The following is an 18,142-nucleotide window of genomic DNA, read 5'->3' on the forward strand; positions in this document are numbered from 1 at the left end:
CAAAAGCAGGTCTGCCCTTGCGGCAGCTGAGGCTTCAGTCCTGCTCTGGCCTAACCACGCAGATGCTTCGCCGCCCGGGTGAGGGCTTCCCCTCGGCTTGGCCATGCTGCAGGGGTCCCCAGACAACCACCAAAGACACCATTCTGCCCAATGAACGCATGTGCGAATCCCTCTGGCGGTACTTCGGACACTACTACCGGTACAACAGATGTAGCTGGGCGGCACACAAGGGAGTAGAAATGAATAGAGCTACACTACACCAGAACACGCTCTGGCATTTAAATTAGACAAAGACAGGAGGGTGAGTGGTATCACAGGGAGTTTCTTTCTTTCTTCGGAGAGAAGATTCGCCGGAAACCCAAGGGCCCAAATTAGTTTGAAAATTTTTACATTCTTGGGTGCCTGGGTGGCTCAGTCGGGTAAGTAAGTGTCTGCCTTCATTCGGCTCAGGTCAGGATCCCGGGGTCCTGGGATCCAGCCCTGTGTCCTGGTCCCTGCTCAGTGGGGAGCCTGCTTCTCCCTCTGCCACTCCCCCCGCACGAGCTCTGTCTCTCAGATAAATAAAATCTTTAAAAAAAATGTTTACGTTCTTTCCAAAATCCTCAAAAAATGAAACTTCTGTAGTAACTCCTAAAAAACGTTGGTGGGTAGTTGTTACCAGCAATATGCATTTTTAAAAGCAGCACTGCCAGGGAGTCAGCAGCAGCCCGATTACAAATTGGCAAACAGGTTACACCTAAGCCTGATAACAACAAATCTGCAGGACCCCTAATAACACAGGTACATTCACTCCGATTTCTTGACCAGATTAACAGAGGAGAACAAAGCCAACCACATTTTTAAAAAGATAGGACAAACAAGACATCACTACTTCCTCTAGCAGTTTTATCTGTTCACACCCAAGAGATAAAAGACAAAACATATGAAGGGATACAGGCTTAGGGAAAATCCACGATTCCCTCACTTTAAAGAGGATGGCAAAAAAGTCAATAAATACAAGACAAAAATAAAATAAAGTGGATGGCAGAAGACAACCGGCCAGACCCAGGTCTGACCCCAAATGCTGAAGTCCGCACCCCTGTAGAACAGGGATTACCACAGGCCCCCGAGCTGAAGAGGAGACACCGCAGAAGCTCAGATCAATGGTTTCACGCTACCCCTTGTGCAATACTGATCTACCAAAAAAAGGAAATAGTAAGTACTTGTGAAAATGAACACAGGTCAAAATGGGAGAGTGAGCTCAAATGCCAGTCCCTCCTGTGTCCTGACACCTGCCTTCAAGTCCTAGTCCAGAAAGACTCCAACGGCCAAGAGGAGGAGAGAGGGCCACTAATTAACGCAGAAGTTTGACCGAGTTATGAAAGCTGCACTCCAGAAGGGCATTGACAGACGGAAAAAGAGGAAAGAAGGGGCCGTGGAGAGGAGAGGTTGACTGCCCAACCGGAGCCCCGAATTTGCAAACCGAGCAGCAGGCGTAGGGAGCATGGCCGGGAACAGCAGTCAGTCAGAGGTGTGCTGGCAAACAGCCCGCCCGGCTCCACTCCCGCAACACCGCCTCTCGCCAGGGCTCTGTTCTCTACAGAAAGAGAGTGCCTGGCAAGAACCACGGAGGCCAGCCTGGCAGCTGGCCCCTCCCCCGCCAGAGTGTGCTGCCCTGGTGTAGATGTTAGGGGTCTGCAGGACTGGTTTTCCACATTCACCCCAAAGTGGTTTTCCACATTCACCCCAAAGTCAAGCCTGCTGCTTCACAAGCCTCTCACTCAGGTATCCGGAGCACCTGGCCCGTCTCTGTAGTCCCTGGTCAGGGCTGGACCACCAGGTCACCGGATGCTGGAGGAAAACTTCAGCTTCAAGAAAATAAAGAACAGAATAGAGAGAAAAACTGGATAAAAGTTAAATGAAGGTAACTCTGGAAATAGAACTTTCCAAAGATCTAACATCCTCAGAAAGTCATGTTATAATGGTGCCTGGGTGGCTCAGTCGGCTGAGAATCTGTCTCTGGGTTTAGATCAGGTTGTGATCTCGGGGTTGTGAGATCAGGCCCTGCCCAGTGTGGAGCCTGCTTAAGACTCCCTCTCCCCCTCTCTCTCTCTCCCCCTCCTCAGAAGGAAGGAAGGAAGGAAGGAAGGAAGGAAGGAAGGAAGGAAGGAAGGAAGGAAGGAAGGAAGGGGAAAGAGAGTGAGAAAGAAAGAAAGAAAGAGAGAGGAAGAGAGGAAGGAAGGAAGGGGAGAGAGAGAGAAAAAGAAAGAAAGAGAGAGAGGGAGGGAGGAAGGAAGAAAACCTTTAAAAAAAAAAAAAGTCATGCTGTTACCTCCGTGAGGCCAAGAACTGTTGCTATGAAAAAGGAACAATTAGAGACAAAGAAAGCCTGTGTTCACACACACACACGCACATACATAATGAGTTAGAAAAGCAAAGCTGTTTGCACTAGTGTAAGCTTCAGGAGGGCAAAGGATTTCGTGTTTGGTCACTGTTGAATGTTGAGAGCCTCCAACAGGGTTTGGCAAATCACGGGTGGTGAAAGGAGAGGGAGAGGGAGGGAGGAAGACAGGCAGGGAGGAGGGCGGCTCTGGGAGAAAATAAACCTGGAACATCCAGGGAGAGATGGTGCAGATAGGCGTCTAGGTGGTCCAAAAGCAGAGAGCGGGAGTTCTGGAAAGAAAGCACAGAACAGAGAAGAGAAATATTATTTGAAGACATTTCAGAAATGCAAGTCTGGAGCCGAAGAGAGGTGAGCATTCGCTGGAAGATGCTACGGAGTGCCGGCCAGGGTGAACACGAAAGACCCACGTTCAGATCCGTCATGGCACCATTTGGACACTGCAGATCAAGAGAGGCCCCTCTACGATTCCAGAGGAGGAGGGGGGAGCAGAGCACCCATTACAAGGGATGACGAGCAGAATAAGACCGGTTTTAACAGCAACCACAGGTGCTCGAAGACAATGGAGCAAAGTCTCCCAGTTTCAAGGGCAAATTATTTTGAACTTAGAATTCCATGCCAAGTCAAACTAGCAATTAAATAAAGGGCAAAGGTAACACACTTTCATGAGCGGTGAGAGACTTGGAAAGCTTACCGCTAATGCACCCTTTCTGAAAACGTACTCCTGCAAAATGAGGTTAAAAATCAGTAAAGGAAGCGACGGGAGACTCGGGAACCTGGAACTGACCCAGGTGTCCATGAAAATCAACCTCCGTGTGGCAGTTATGTAGAAGGCCTAGAAAGTCATGAGTCCACATGAGATCGGGCGATGCGCTGGATGGACCTTCCAAAGATGGAAGGCCTTCCAAAGAAGAATGGAAGCATCTCCCAAGCGACAAAAGAAAATGGCATTGGGGAGAGAGAAGATATCATTATCCTCTCCACCAGGAAAAAGCAATCAAACTTCAGGAAAAATGGAGGGGCGGGCAGGCGGGGTGGGGAGGACAACACCGCAGAGGAAACCGTCCAAAGGCGAAGCAAGCGAAAATGTGGAGCGACCCAGGCAACGGATGGGGGCGACCACATGACTGGACACGAGGCCGCTCTCCTGTGTGTGGCGGCCAGACCGTGGAGCCTGAAGGAGAGGCAATCACCAGAGGGTGCTTGGCCCAGCAATAAGTCGTGTTTACATAAGTCACCAAAATCTAACTGCTGTTGACTGGTATTCAACTTTTAAAATTAATCTACGGATAAAGCGAAAGCTTGAGTTATGGTCACAGAATGGAATGTTCATGTCATTGACCTTGATAATATAAAAGCGAAAGGTGTCACAGAGAAGGAAGAGGTGGGGGGGGTCAAGAGATAAGGGGTGGGAGCATTAATATCCTCACATTCCAGAGTGCGGAGCCAAGAGACGCTGTCAAGAAGTTGCGTGAAGAACAAACGTTTTAATATAGTTCTAAAAGGTGTAACTGTCACCAAGAGAGAAGCTAAAAGAATCCTATTACTGTCAAAAATGGGGTAGGGGAAAGGGACACAAGGGGGCTACACCCTTACCTAGCACAGCAAGTCGTCACGGGGAATGGGTGAGGTGAAAATCAAGAAATCACAGCGTTAAGAACACTATTGAGAAACTCAGGAGTACCTACTGAATGACCTGGGAATAGAAATGGTTGAATCTGACTTTTGGGGAACAGGGCTGGCACAGGAAGAGGGGGACTCAAGAGCTTCCATTACAAACACTTCTCTAGAATTCGTTAGAATGTTAAAGCACATGTGGTTACAATTTTGATTAATTTTCATGAATTTTAAAATAAAAATATCCAAATCAAGTTTACTACGATAACATTAATGGTATCTATGTATATTTTCCCCACTGTTCATACTTACCACTGTTAAGCTTCTATTGTATTGTAAGCTTCTAAACCAACAGAGGTGAATTCTGTATTTAAGTTTATATATTGTAATTCACCTCATCTAAAACATGTATAATTTTTCCCACACTTTTATGTCACTGGAGTCAGGATGGGTTCACTTAATTGGCAGGTTTTTTTCTTAGTGGTATAATAAACGATGGTGACATCTTAGAATTAATGGTGTCTTGGATTTGATGAAACAGGATACTTGTAGCAAATTATATGTCTAGGTATTTTTCCCCTACGTCATGTTATGAAACCATAAACGGCTACGTCTTCTACTGCTCGGCCCCTCCCTCATTCTACTCCAGCCATATGATCTTTGGGGTCTTTTCCTCAACACCGTCGGGCCTTTGGACCAGCTGTTCCCTAGCCTGGGAAGTTCCCTGCACCCACCCAAGCAGCTGGGCATACAGCTGCTCCTTCAGGGCACGCGCTCTCCATTTAAATGTCATTGCCCGGAGAAGCTTGTTGACCACGCAGTCGAAATCCTGCCCAGAAACACTTCCTATCGTATTACCCAGTTTTATTTTCATCCAAACACTTCCCCTGATTATTTTCATTTACTTGTCTCCCACGTCACTGGAGCATAAGCTCCGGGAGAACAAAGCTCTTGCCTACCTTGTTCAATACCACGTCCCAGCACCTAGAACCAAGCCTGACACCAAATAGGTGCTTAAATATTTCTAGAATGAATACTTTAGGGAAATAATGATAGGCTCTTGGACACAATAGATCATCTTTTAGCAAGTAACCGTGTTTCAAATTTATAAAGAACATGGTGTCCTTCTTTTTCTCTGTAAAAGGACCTCATCTGTATAAGTTCTTTTGTTAGGAGACGCATTTCCGACTGCTATCCGGTTAACTATAATTTTAGAGACACACTAATAGCACATACCCGGAGGAATTTCCATAGCATGACATCATTCGTACCATCTTTAATATATTCGTACATCTTCCAGATCGACCTACTATCGACCGCAACTGATATCAAACAGGTAGCAAACTATAATGAAAAGAAAAGGTTGTTTCAGAAACTTCGAGAGTGTGATTCACTTCAGGCTTTTAAACTTTATGAAGGAACAGTAGTCCTCTCTCCCAAAGAAAAGATGAAATCAAAATTACTGTTTATGCTTCAATTATATTTCCCACAGCCCAGTTCAAAGGATTAATTGAAATAAAGTTTCTCTGATATCACAGAACATCTAACAAGATCAATAATAAGTTACTGTCAGTTTCTCTAATCCTTGCATTTTACATGTACAAGAGGAGAAAATAAAAAAGCTGAAACCTTGAAATAGTGTATTTGTCTGCTTTTTTTTATTATTAAAAAAGACCATGATTCTTTGGGAGGCGATACAAGATTGCTTTCCAGTCAGATCATAATTTCCACAATTTCTGTAGTAACTATAAATTTGAAAGGTTCCCACTCTCCCCACCCCAATTCACTTTTGGCACCTGGATGTGAAATGTCACTTTCGAAAAATGGGGGAAAATGTGCTGAATACTGGGTTTAAATCACAGTATTCCTTTCCTGAGGAAAACTTTTCTGGGTGTTAAATTGAGAATATTGATACAAAAAAGCTTAACAATATCTCATCAATAAAAGCCTTTTTCTAACCGACTCTATGGCTGTCTCAGAAGAAAATTATACTAGAAGTAGCAGCCAATTCTTAGAGGTAAAAGGGTAATGGCTTATCTTATCCTTTCCCACTCCTCCTAATTTTAAATTTAGAATTACAGAGCAGTTCTAGGAGAGGTAGCAGAACGTCTGGCACAGGCTCTGGCTTCATGACTTGAGAATACAATTTCAACTCATCGCTCTTCAGGAGAACTCATTATACTGAAAAGAAATAAAAGAAGGGGCTCTCTTAACCTCTGCATGCAGAGAGGTTGACCAGAAGGACAGATACCAGCAGAGGAGCAAGGACCTAACCATGTCTGGCAATGAGGAGAGGACGTATCCAAAGATATATTCTTAAACTGATTAGAAAGGTGTGTCACTTATAAAGTATACTACTCTTGAGACTTCACTTAATCTGCTAAACAGAAGCTTCGACGCAAGAATCAGGATGCGACAGGAGAGAAATAGCCAACACAGGCTGCAGCTGGTTAATATTCAAATGTGAAGAATTCAACTTTCATTTCTCACACGCGTGAACGCATGAAGGGTTTAGGAGCTTGTTATTGACCTATTCGGCCTGATTCATATTTATTTTTATTTTTTCGCTGTGCTTCAGATCCACAGGGTATTGCCAAGAAACTTATCCCCAAAAATCTCTGAATTTTTATTAGAGCTTGATGGATTTTTTAAGTACTTCTGTTAAGCTGATAAGAGTTAGGGAGAGTCTTATCCTACCCCCTCCCCAAAACCTAATAAGACATTTTTATTTCAAAACGAAAGATGGTGATGTTATAAAACTAGGGAGGGCGATAAGATGCTGTGACAGTACATTTCCTTTTAATTAACACTCATCTCTTGCCTATACACTACATATGTGATTCAGCTTTTGGGAGGGAAAAGGGGAGGAAGGAGGAAATTCCAAAACCTCCTGATAAGGTAGCTGTTCCAATGCACGGACAAGGGCTTATTTCTTCTGCCGGCCACTGATTCACAAACATTTTCCCCATTTAAAGAAGTATGCGTGAATGAGGGTGGGGAGAGCAGGGAACACACCAAGAAGTCGACTACACTCTTCTCTTAAGGAGCCCGCCCTGTGTCCTTAGCGACGACTGACTTCATCCGCCATCTTGGCTTTCACAGTAAGCAACACCTTTCTTTAAAACTTTTCTTGTTCTTGCTGCTTTTCTTGCCGTTCTTGTCTTTATTCTCAGACATCTTTTTGGCTCTGATTTCTCTCATTAGGTCAAAGAACACCTGGGGTGGGGAGGGAGGAGTGAAAAGAAGAGGGAGGAAAAAGCATTCAATGATTTCACGAAGCAATTGCACTAAGCAGGCTGCGTAGTTACATTTTAAAGCGTAAAGCAGCCTCATTTTTATCAACCCCGTGCCAAAACTTGCACCAGACTTTCTAGCATTTCCAGCCACCAGGCAAGGCTGAGAACAGGAGTGCCTGCTACTGGGTACTTTCTTAGACACGACCATGTAATCCTTATCATGACCTTATAAAGGCAGGGACCTCATTGTGCCTGACAGCTTCCCCAGCAAAACTAGCGGACTTGGAACATGGTGGGGTGGGGTGGGGAGAAGGGGGACAGAGCATAAACAGAGTCAGGCTCCTGCCCCAGGAAACTGGGGGCACTGGGGAGGAGAGAAGTGCTGTCCCACACCGACCCCCGCACGCGGGCCCCTGCCCTCATTCTGAGGAACAGCCACTGTTCGTTCCTGGTGATGTTTGCTGAAAGGAACTTTATCAAGAACTGATATAAGGCGTGTCCTTTGAATGCTAGTGTGTTATGCAGATACACATTATCGTTCGTCACAATAGTTTGGGTTTTGCCCTCTGATACCAGCAATCTGCCAAAGTGCCGGTGCTACCTACCCAAGCAGACAAAATACGCCTCCCACAAAGACGAAGACGCAGTTCAGATTTCTCAGAGGGAGTGACGGAGACTAAAAGCGTAGAGACTGAGTGTAGGCTTTAATCTCTGGATGTTCGCACAAAACTAGAAGCTCCTTTTATTTTCATAGACTTATCCTCTTCTTGGTGAAAAGTAAGCCCGAGCTTTCTTACTGGGGGACTCCCTGTGCATTTACCACCAGCTCCAGGCACAGAAAAGGGCCTCTTCCCCCCAAAGTGAACGAAGCACCCCACCCACAAGAGCAGCAGGGAACAGCTTCAGAAGTGATAGCTTCTTCTTTCTGTTCTAACAGCAAAGGCAGGAGGGGAATGGAATGTGTCCAATTTAAAGTGATGACGAAGTTGTTCATGGGCTGATCTTATCAACAACCTCCCGTCCTTTCGTGTAAATTGTTTACAAGTGAACACAATGCTGCCAGTCATAAGTTTCTGCTGGGTCCTGTTTGGCAGGTCAAGCTGCTCCAGTGGAGGAAGCGGAGATGCAAGGTGCCCTGCGACAGCCCCAACCGTCCAAGGCCTGACATATGCACGCTTCTGTGCCGAGAAAGCCGGCCTGATTTTTTTTAAATAAAATACATGTCTGGATTTCCTGGGTGTTCCTACATCTAGAAAACAATGTGATAGAAAGAAAGAGATTTGGAACAGCACAGGAATCGACATAAGAACTGAGAAATAATAGGAAGAAAATACAGCTAACAAGTGAACGTACTTCACATCGCAGAGAGATTTAGATTGCAGATGCTGCCCAAGTGCTTCTAAAGTGAACCCTTCCTGAGGAGAAATAACGACTGACACCACAGAAATGCAAAGAATTATAAGAGAGTATTAGAAAACAATATGCCAACAAATTGGACAACCTGGAAGAAATGCGTAAATTCCTAGAAGCATACAATATTCCAAAACAGAATCAAGAAGAAAAAGAAACTTTGAACAGACTGATTACTAGTGGCAAAACTGAATTGGTAATCAAAACACTCCCAACAAACGAAAGTCAAGGACCAGATGGCTTCCCAGGTGAATTGCATCAAACATTAAAGAAGAGTTAATACTTATTCTTCTCAAACTATTCCCAAAAAAAGAAAAGGAAAACTTCCAAATTCATTCTATGAGGCCAACATCACCCTAATACCAAAACAAGACAAAGACACCACAGAAATGGAAAACTACAGGAGCCCCTGGATGGCTCAGTCAGGTAAGCGTCTGACTCTCGTTTTAGGCTCAAGCCATGAACTCAGGATCGTGACACAGAGCTGGAATTGGGGCCCATCTGGCTCTGCACTCAGTGGAGAGTCTGCTTAAGATTCTCTCTCTCTCCCTCTGTCCCTCCCCCCATGCTCTCTCTCAAATAAATAAATAAATCTTAAAAAGAAAACTGCATAAACATAGATGTAAAAATCTTCAGCAAAATATCAGCAAACGGAATTCAACAACACCTTAAAAGAATCATTCACCACGATCAAGTGGGGTTTATTCCAGAGATGTAAGAGTGGTTCAATATTTTCAAATCAATCACTGTGATACATCACATTAAAAAGGGAAAGGATAAAAACCACATGATCATCTCAAAAGACCCAGAAAAAGCATGTGACAAAATACAACATCTGTTCAGGATAAAAACTCTCAACAAAGTGGATTTAGAGGGAACGTACCTCAACATAATAAAGCCATATCTGAAAAACCCACAGCTAACATCATACTCAATGGTGAAAAACTGAGAGCTTTTCCTTTATGATGAGGAACAAGAATGTCCACTCTCACAACTTCTATCCAAAATAGTACTGGAAATCCTAGCCACAGCAATCAGACAAGAAAAAGAAATAAAAGGCATACAAATTTAAAAAGAAGAAGTAAAACTGTCACTATTTGCAGATGACATGATACTATATATAGAAAACCCTAAAGATACCACACACACACAAAACTATTAGAATGGATAAATAAATTCAGTAAAGTTACAAGACACAAAATTAATACACAGAAGTCTGTTGTGTTTCTATACATCAAAATTGAAGTAGCAGAAAGAATTAAGAAAACAATCCCATTTACAATTTACACCAAGAGAATAAAATACCTGAGAATAAATTTTATCAAGGTTAAAGACCTATACTCTGAAAACTATAAGACATTGATAAAAGAAATTGAAGATGATACAGAGAAATATTTCATGCTCACGGACTAGAAGAATTAATATTATGAAAATGTCCATACTTCCGAAAGCAAACTACAGACTAAGCATAATCCCTATCAAAATACCAATAGTATTTTCCACAGAACTAGAACAAATAATCATAAAATTTTTATGGAACCACAAAAGACTCTGAATAGCCAAATCAATCTTGAGAAAGAAGATTTCAAGATATACTTCCAAAGCTTTAGTAATCCAAATATGGTCCTGTCTCAAAAACAGACACATAAATCAATGGAACAGGATAGAGGGTACAAAAATAAACAGATGCTTATATGGTCAATTAATCTAAGACAAAGGAGGCAAGAATATCTAATGGGGAAAAAACAGTCTTTTCAATAAATGGTGTTGGGAAAATTGGACAGCCACATGCAAAAGAATGAAACTGGACCACTTTCTTATACCATACACAAAAATAAACTTGAAATAGACTAAAGACCTAAATATGAGACCTGAAACCATAAAATTCATAAAAGAAAGAACATAGGCACGAGCACCGGGTGATGTATGGAAGTGCTGAGTCTCTCTATTGTACACCTGAAACTAATATTACACTGTATGTTAACTATACTAGAATTTAGATAAAAACTTGAGGAAAAAAAGAACACATAGGCAGTAATTTCTTGGACATCAGCCTTAGCAACATATTTATGGATCTGTCTCCTCAGGCAAGGGAAACAAAAGCAAAAAAAACTGTTGGGACTAGACCAAAAGAAAAAGCTTTCACACAGGGAAGGAAACCATCAACAAAAGAAAAAGACAACCACTGAATGGGAGAAGATATCTGTAAACCATATATTCAATAAGGGGTTAATATCCAAAGTATATAAAGAACTTATACAACTCAACACCTAAAAACCAAATAATTTCATTAAAAAATCCACAAAGGACCCAAATAAACATTTTTCCAAAGAAGATGTAGAGACAGTCAATAGGCACATGAAAAGACATGTCACTCAGCCTCAAGACAATGCAGATGAAAACCACAATGAGAGATCACCTCTCACACATGTCAGGCTGGTAACAAAAAGACAAGAAAATAAGTGTTGGCGAGGATGTGGAGAAAAGGGAACATGCGTGCACTGTGAGTGGAAATGTAAAATGGTGCAGCTGCTGTGGAAAACAGTATGGAGGTCCCTCAAAAAATTAAAACTAGAACTACCGCATGATCCAGTAATTGCACTACTGGGTTATTTATTGGAAGAAAATGAAAACACTAATTCAAAAAGATATATGCACCCAATGTTTATAGCAGCATGATTTACAACAGCCAAATTATGGAAGCAACACAGGTGTCCATCAACAGATGAATGGATAAGGAAGATACGTATACACATACAACGTTACTCAGCCATGAAAAAAGAATGGGATCTTGCCATTTGTAACGACACGGACGGACCTAGAGGGTACTCTGCTAAGTGAAATAAGACAGACAAAGAAAGACAAATACCATATGATTTCACTTATATGTGGAATCTAAAAACCAAAAGAAACAAACAAAAACAGACTCTTAGATACAGAGAACAAACTGGTGGTTGCCAAAGGGGAGGAGGATGGGAAGATGGGTGAATTAGGTGATGGGGATTAAGAGGTACAAACTGTCAGTTAGGAAATAAATAAGTCACAGTGATGGAAAGTACAGCGTAGGGAATATAGTCAGTAATACCATAATAGCACTGTATGGTGACAGATGGTGACTACACTTATCGTAGTGAGCCCTGAGTAATACACAGAATTGTTAAAGCAACTCGTGGTTCACCTGAATGAATATAACATTGTATGTCAATAATACTTGAATAATTTTTTTAAAAAATAAAGTGAGTCCCTTCTAATACCAACGTTCTAAATACCAGTGTTTTTCTAGCATCACTTCAAGTTAAAGTAAGCTTGATTACACATCTGTCCCTCTTCAGGTAAGAGGGAAAGGAGAATTATTTCTCCCTAAGAAAGAGCAACATAAGAAGCTTTGGGGGACTCAGATGCTGCTGTCGCATAATACACAGCAGGTATAACCACTGCTGGGCCCAAATGAAATGCATTTACATGCTGCAAGAGCATGGATCATGAAGCAAGAGCTAACGAACAAGGTGACGGTAGAAGGAAAAGCCTCATCTCTCAGGTTGTCTGCTTGAACTGGGTGGCAGCCACTCTGAACCTTAACTCTTAAAAACAAGAAACCGAACCAAACAAAAAACAAGCCCCAAAACCCAACAACAGTGATCACTGGTAGGTGGATTTTCAAAAACTGTCAACATTCATCATTATCAAGGCCACCCCTTCGCTGGCTTCGGAGATCTGAATTAAAAAGTACGCTGGGGATGGGTAAGAGAGAGAAGAGAAGAACAAATCTAACCAATCCGTGACAGCAACATTCATTTATGCTGTGTGTCTTTGGGGAACCTCCTGAGAAGCCGCTGAAGAACCTGCTCATTGGACATGAGAGCACAGGCAAACTACCAACACCTGCCCTACCCACGTGGTCTGCACAAAGCCAGGGCCTCACCTTGCCCTACTTCCAAGGGCCGTGCCAACATTAGGCGTACCCAACAAAGGCTCATGACAAAGTGAGAGGCCTCTGGGTTGTATTAACTCCAGGGTCAAACCCTCCCAGGGCTTCTCACCATACTGGCTGAGACATCTAGAAAAATCAGTCCTCCCCTACTTTCCATAAACGGTTCCCTCAAAACCAAGCAGACGAGACATCTACGTTCTGCTGTTTCTAAGAAACATGCAGAGTGCACACCTACCTTGTCCACATTGGCCCGCGTTTTAGCCGATGTCTCCACATACTGCACGCCCCACTCCTCTGCTTTACTCCTAGCCTCTTCGATGGGCACCTGCCTTCGCTCCTCGAGGTCGGACTTGTTTCCCACGACAAGCAATGGAATTTTATCTTCTTCAGCCTTAACACGGAGGATCTGTTCCCTAAGGCACAGCATCAAAACAAACAAAACCAAACAACACAGCTAAGAAAGCTAGGGTAAGAACTCAATTCCACTGATACTTCTAAAATGAAAGGCTGTCCTGGCGCAGAAAAACGTGTTACACTTAGGGAATGTTCCAAGGACGCACTCCCTAGATCCTGTCATAAAGGAAACAAGTGTTCTTAAAGCCCGGTTCTCAGTTTGCCTGTATCAGAAGGATGTGGGGTGCTCATCACAAACATAGATTTCTGGGCCCACAGGAGTCCCACAGATGTGATGTCTAAACAGGAGCCCAGGATTCTGCGTTTCAACAGGGTCCCCAACTTATGCTTAGGCACCAAAAATTTTTAACAAAAAGAATGACTTGGGACGCTCCAGGATAAAAACAAGTTAACAGAAGTATCTTCATACATAAAATGCTTAATAATTCCCTTGAAAACAATGGTATGATTTCTCTGTGAGAATAACAGCTATGAAATCAGTGTTTTTCATAAGGAAGGCGGTGCTCTATTAGATCATGAAATCAGTTTCATGGTCACAACCAGTAATTTTTTCTCAATGAAACAGAATATTATAGAACAGAAACATCAGAAGGAATCTCTAGTATTACATAAAGTATGGTTCTGCGACACTTGTTTCACTTACATCTGTATCTGGCGTATGCGCCTGCTCCCCCAGTCTGCATTTATTTTATTTTTTAAAGATTTTTATTTATTTATTTGACAGAGAGAGAGACAGCCAGCGAGAGAGGGAACACAGGCAGGGGGAGTGGGAGAGGAAGAAGCAGGCTCATAGCAGAGGAGCCTGATGTGGGGCTCGATCCCATAACGCCGGGATCACGCCCTGAGCCGAAGGCAGACGCTTAACCGCTGTGCCACCCAGGCGCCCCCAGTCTGCATTTAGATACACTGAATATTACAGCCAACAGGACGGGGTCAGTTATGTTAAGGAGTAATCATATTTTAATGCATATTATTTTTCTACTACAAAGTAAAAAAAAAAAAAAAGGAAATAATCCACATTAAATTTTACCTCTATTAAAACTATCAGCTATCTAAAATTATTAATCCAAACAACCTACTACAAAAATTAAATATTCCACTTTCATTATTTTGGTCCAGTAAAGATACTTCTACTTCCACATTCTAAAATATTCCAAAGAGACCCCTTCAAAAGTGCATTTTGTGGAGATCTGCATTGATTTTTATATGATATAGGGTAACATTTCATAATAATAAAAATATTTTAAAATTTTTCCATTAGAATCAGTTTAAGTATCAGATAGCAAATGTTTTAAGAAAAATGAAAAAGAAGAAAAGTAGATAGTTAAAAATTGCCTTTAAGTAGCTTTGCCGTAGGCTACATTTCAACAGAAGTCAAAGAACATACTACATTTAGAAGTTAAATATCAACACAACTGTGAACGAGAAAAACTGATAGCTCTCTCATTAGTCATGCAGAGGTTTGTAAAATTACCTCATTAATAAATATATTAAATCAAAAATGGGAGTAGCAAGTCTGGTCTCTTATTACAAACCTACTTTTCTAGCTTACTGAATACTGTCCAGGGAAAGTTTCAAGGAAGATAGAGCATATTAATGTTTTATGTTGTGACCTTCCCATAAATCCAGAGATGCCATGTTTGAAAACTGCTAAGAGGCATAACGTGAGTTTAACCACAAAGGCTCAGAGATATTCTACCTCCATTCTTCTGTCTCCAGTGCTGTGAGAAACCTGGACAGCGCTGTGACTTTTATCTGAATGTCCAGAGTTCAAGTCAGTCAAACTAACTTGCCCTTCCTTTTTCTTTTAGGTAGTCCTCTGTCCTTTTTCTTCTAAGGATCCCTGTTCTCACATAATGACCGAAACCCATCTCCCAAGATGAGGGGAGACTGCTCCAAATCGCTGGGAACACGAATGCTGTCTGCATGTGTGTGGTGGCACGGGGAGACAGGACGTCTGTTCTCTGGACAGGACTCCTCCACGGCCCACCACTTCCTTTCTTGGTGAGTCATGGGGTGATGGGAAATAAAAAGGCACAGGACATGCAGGAAAATGAGGAAGTGTGTATATCTGTCCTGTTTTATCCTCAAGGCCAGATAAAAACAGGATTATGTAGCTGCAAACACAATTATGACTACCGGGGCTATTCCCACATAGAGAAAACTCTAGGTCTGTTGGGAAAGTCTGAAAATTAACAGGACCGCTCATGAGAGTCCCGGTCATTTAACTGATCACCATAACATGCACACACTAAAGTACCAGAGAATTCAGATGCTCCACCTTTGAAGGCCTGGCGCTAGGCAGCACAGCAATGGACGGCTACCTTGTTTTCCTTCCGCTCACTCTGCTGGCTTAGCTGGGATCACCTCTTGAGGCCTCCCTGGCTCACTGACACCTCCTCCCAAATCTTGGAGGGATATTTAGTTTCCTCATTTTTATTTTTGGTTGATCCCTCGATTTCTGACCAGAACTTGCTAAAGAATGAAAAAACAACACTGGTTTCCCCCCCCCCTTTTTAGTTCCCTGTTAGACTCTGTATCTGGTTCTTAAAATCAAAAGTCATCTGGGCAGATACGTTTATAAGGAGAGTAGATGAAAAAAATACAATTGTGTAAGAGAAAGGAAAAGCGTAAGGGGTAAAGAGAAAGATGTCCTTCCTCCTTGAATTCCTCTAAGGAATTCACTCTCACTCACTTGCTATTTCTTTATAACAAGATGAACTTAAGGTATCTTTAACTACTGCGTTTCACATGAATTACAGCAGTTAATATTCTACTCACTATGTAAGTACCACGCGCACACCCTGTGAGAAGGCCTGGGGACATCACACGGTGCAGGTGGCCATGGTGTCTGCCCTGAAAAATTTACAGCCTGAAGCATCACTTCGTTTCATCAACTGACAAGTGCATTTTCAGACAGAGAAACAATCTCCAGTGCGGAGTAAACTTGCCCAGGGTCACAAAACAGCTAAGGGGCAGGGCAAGGATTCAAACGCAGATCTGTCGGATTCTAAAGCTGGGCTCTTCCCACTCACCTAGGCTAACGGTCCTTACGGTAGCAGCAAATGGTCACTCGGACCCACGTCTTTCACTCTCCTGACAAGGTTTCATGAACCTCAAAATAGATCAAAATTATTACTTTTCCAGCAAAATTATAAAAAAGATAAAAATAGTTGGGGTGCCTGGGTGGCTCAGTTGGTTAAGCATCTGACTCTTGATTTCAGCTCAGGTCATGATCTCACAGCCCTGGAATTGAGCCCCCCATCAGGCTCCATGCTCAGCAGGGAGTCTGTTTGAGATTCTCTCTCTCCCTTTCCCTCTGCCCCTCCCCCTGCTCGTGCTCTCACTCGCTCTGTCTCACTCGCTTTCTCTCCCCAATACATAAATAAAATCTTTAAAAAAAAAAAGATAAAAACAGTGAACTCATCAATCACTGTCCCTTAGGCTTTATATGAAAACAAAATGACAGGTTCTTGAGAATATGGAATGGCTTCGTCCTCTCTAGGGACAACAGATTCTTCAGATAATTTATATTCAGAAATTTTAAAAACAGGGAAACCCAGAGAGACTATGACAAATGGTGGACTATAATGTGCCAAGATTCAAAAAGCCGCAGAAAATTCTTTAGCAGAATTCTTCCTAATAACGAGCTCAACCCTCTGCTACGGTGCTTGGCCCCAAAGTCCTGCCAAGCCGAACCCGTGAGAAAGGCAAAAAGCCTGCGGGAGTCTGGAAGCTATTTCACTTGACACACACCTGAACTCGGCAGTTGCTGTAAACGACTCGTGTTCTGTGATTGAGAACACGAGGAGGAAGCCTTCCCCGCTGCGGAAGTAGTTGTCCCGAATGGCCGCGTAGTCCTCTTGTCCAGCCGTGTCCAGAATATCTATCTGGACTTCTTCTCCATCAAGAACCACTTTCTTTCTGTAACTGTCAGCTTTGGTAGGTTCATAGTCTTCTACAAACTGAGGAAATAAACAGCATGATCGGTAATGAACAAAGTTTTAAGGGAAAGAAAATCTGCCCAAAAAAATACATTTCAATATATACGGGCACTTTGCCTACAATCAACTGAGTACTTACTGAGTGCCTATCATTATCACGCTATGTATAAAGCACTAGGAAATAAAAATAACTCCTCATATAACACTTCTGTTCTTTATTGCTCTCAGCTCTACCACTTTTTTACTTTGATTTTAAATAAGAGCAGATATGGGGCGCCTGGGTGGGTCAGTCGTTAAGCGTCTGCCTTTGGCTCAGGTCATGATCCCAGGGTCCTGGGATCGAGCCCCGCATCGGACTCCCTGCTCAGTGGGGAGTCTGCTTCTCCCTCTCCCTCGCCCCCTGCTTGTGTTCCCTCTCTCGCTGTCTCTGTCAAAAAATTTTAAAAAATTAAAAAACAAAAGAGCAGATATTCCCATTTTGTAGATGAGGAGACCAAGCACAGGGCAGAAAGAACACTTGGCAACGTTATTCTCAGTATAAAATTATAATACAAACATGGGCAAGGGTGAGAAACAGAAGCTCTTATGCATAATCAACAGAAGTATAAAACTCATCTGAAAAGTAATTTGGCAAGAGGGACTAAGAGGATTAAATATACGCATAATGAAATATAAAAATAAACCCATCAAGCACCAGAAGAAAACATGGGTGAAATCCTTTTATTACCTTGAAGTAGGGAAGGCCTTTTTAACTATGACTCAAAATCCAGAAGCCATGTAAGAAAAAATTGATAAATTAGACTACATAAAAAATTTTAAAAACTTCCGTATGGCATAACACACTATAAAAAAAGACAAATGACAAACAGGGAAAAGTATTTGAACTCACATCACAAAGAGCTATATTTACACAGTTCCTAGAAACAGGGAGGAAAGAAAAGATCAACAAATCAACGGGAAAAAGTGGCAACAGACATAAACGATTCACAGAAAAATAAATACATATGATGTTAAACATATGAAATCATCCTCACTTAATATAGAGAAGTTGTTAACTACGTGGAGATGCCATTTTTCACCTACCAGACCGGTAAAAACCCCACCATCGGACAACACACTCTGGGGAAAAGGCCCTCTTGCACATGGCTGGTGGGAGGAGAGAACAGTGCGGTCTTTATGGGGAGGAATACGGCAAGATCTAAGAGCACTG

At 42.5% G+C, this 18,142-nt stretch overlaps 1 protein-coding gene across 2 annotated transcripts in view; it reads right to left on the reverse strand.

Annotated features, from left to right (window-relative positions):
* Positions 1–5,633: 5,633 nt before the first annotated feature.
* RALB (RAS like proto-oncogene B) overlaps positions 5,634–18,142 on the reverse strand; it is a 45,737-nt gene continuing 33,228 nt past the window's right edge. For both annotated transcript variants that reach the window (XM_034654395.1, XM_019797890.2), the window contains exons 3-5: positions 16,745–16,953; positions 12,810–12,987; positions 5,634–7,213 (exon numbers count right to left, since the gene is read on the reverse strand). In XM_034654395.1, coding sequence (XP_034510286.1) covers positions 7,094–7,213; positions 12,810–12,987; positions 16,745–16,953 — 507 coding nt within the window. In that variant the 3' untranslated portion in view covers positions 5,634–7,093. The remainder of the gene's footprint in view (positions 7,214–12,809; positions 12,988–16,744; positions 16,954–18,142) is intronic.

The sequence above is a fragment of the Ailuropoda melanoleuca genome, chromosome 2 (assembly GCF_002007445.2).
Source record: "Ailuropoda melanoleuca isolate Jingjing chromosome 2, ASM200744v2, whole genome shotgun sequence".
NCBI lineage: Eukaryota > Metazoa > Chordata > Mammalia > Carnivora > Ursidae > Ailuropoda > Ailuropoda melanoleuca.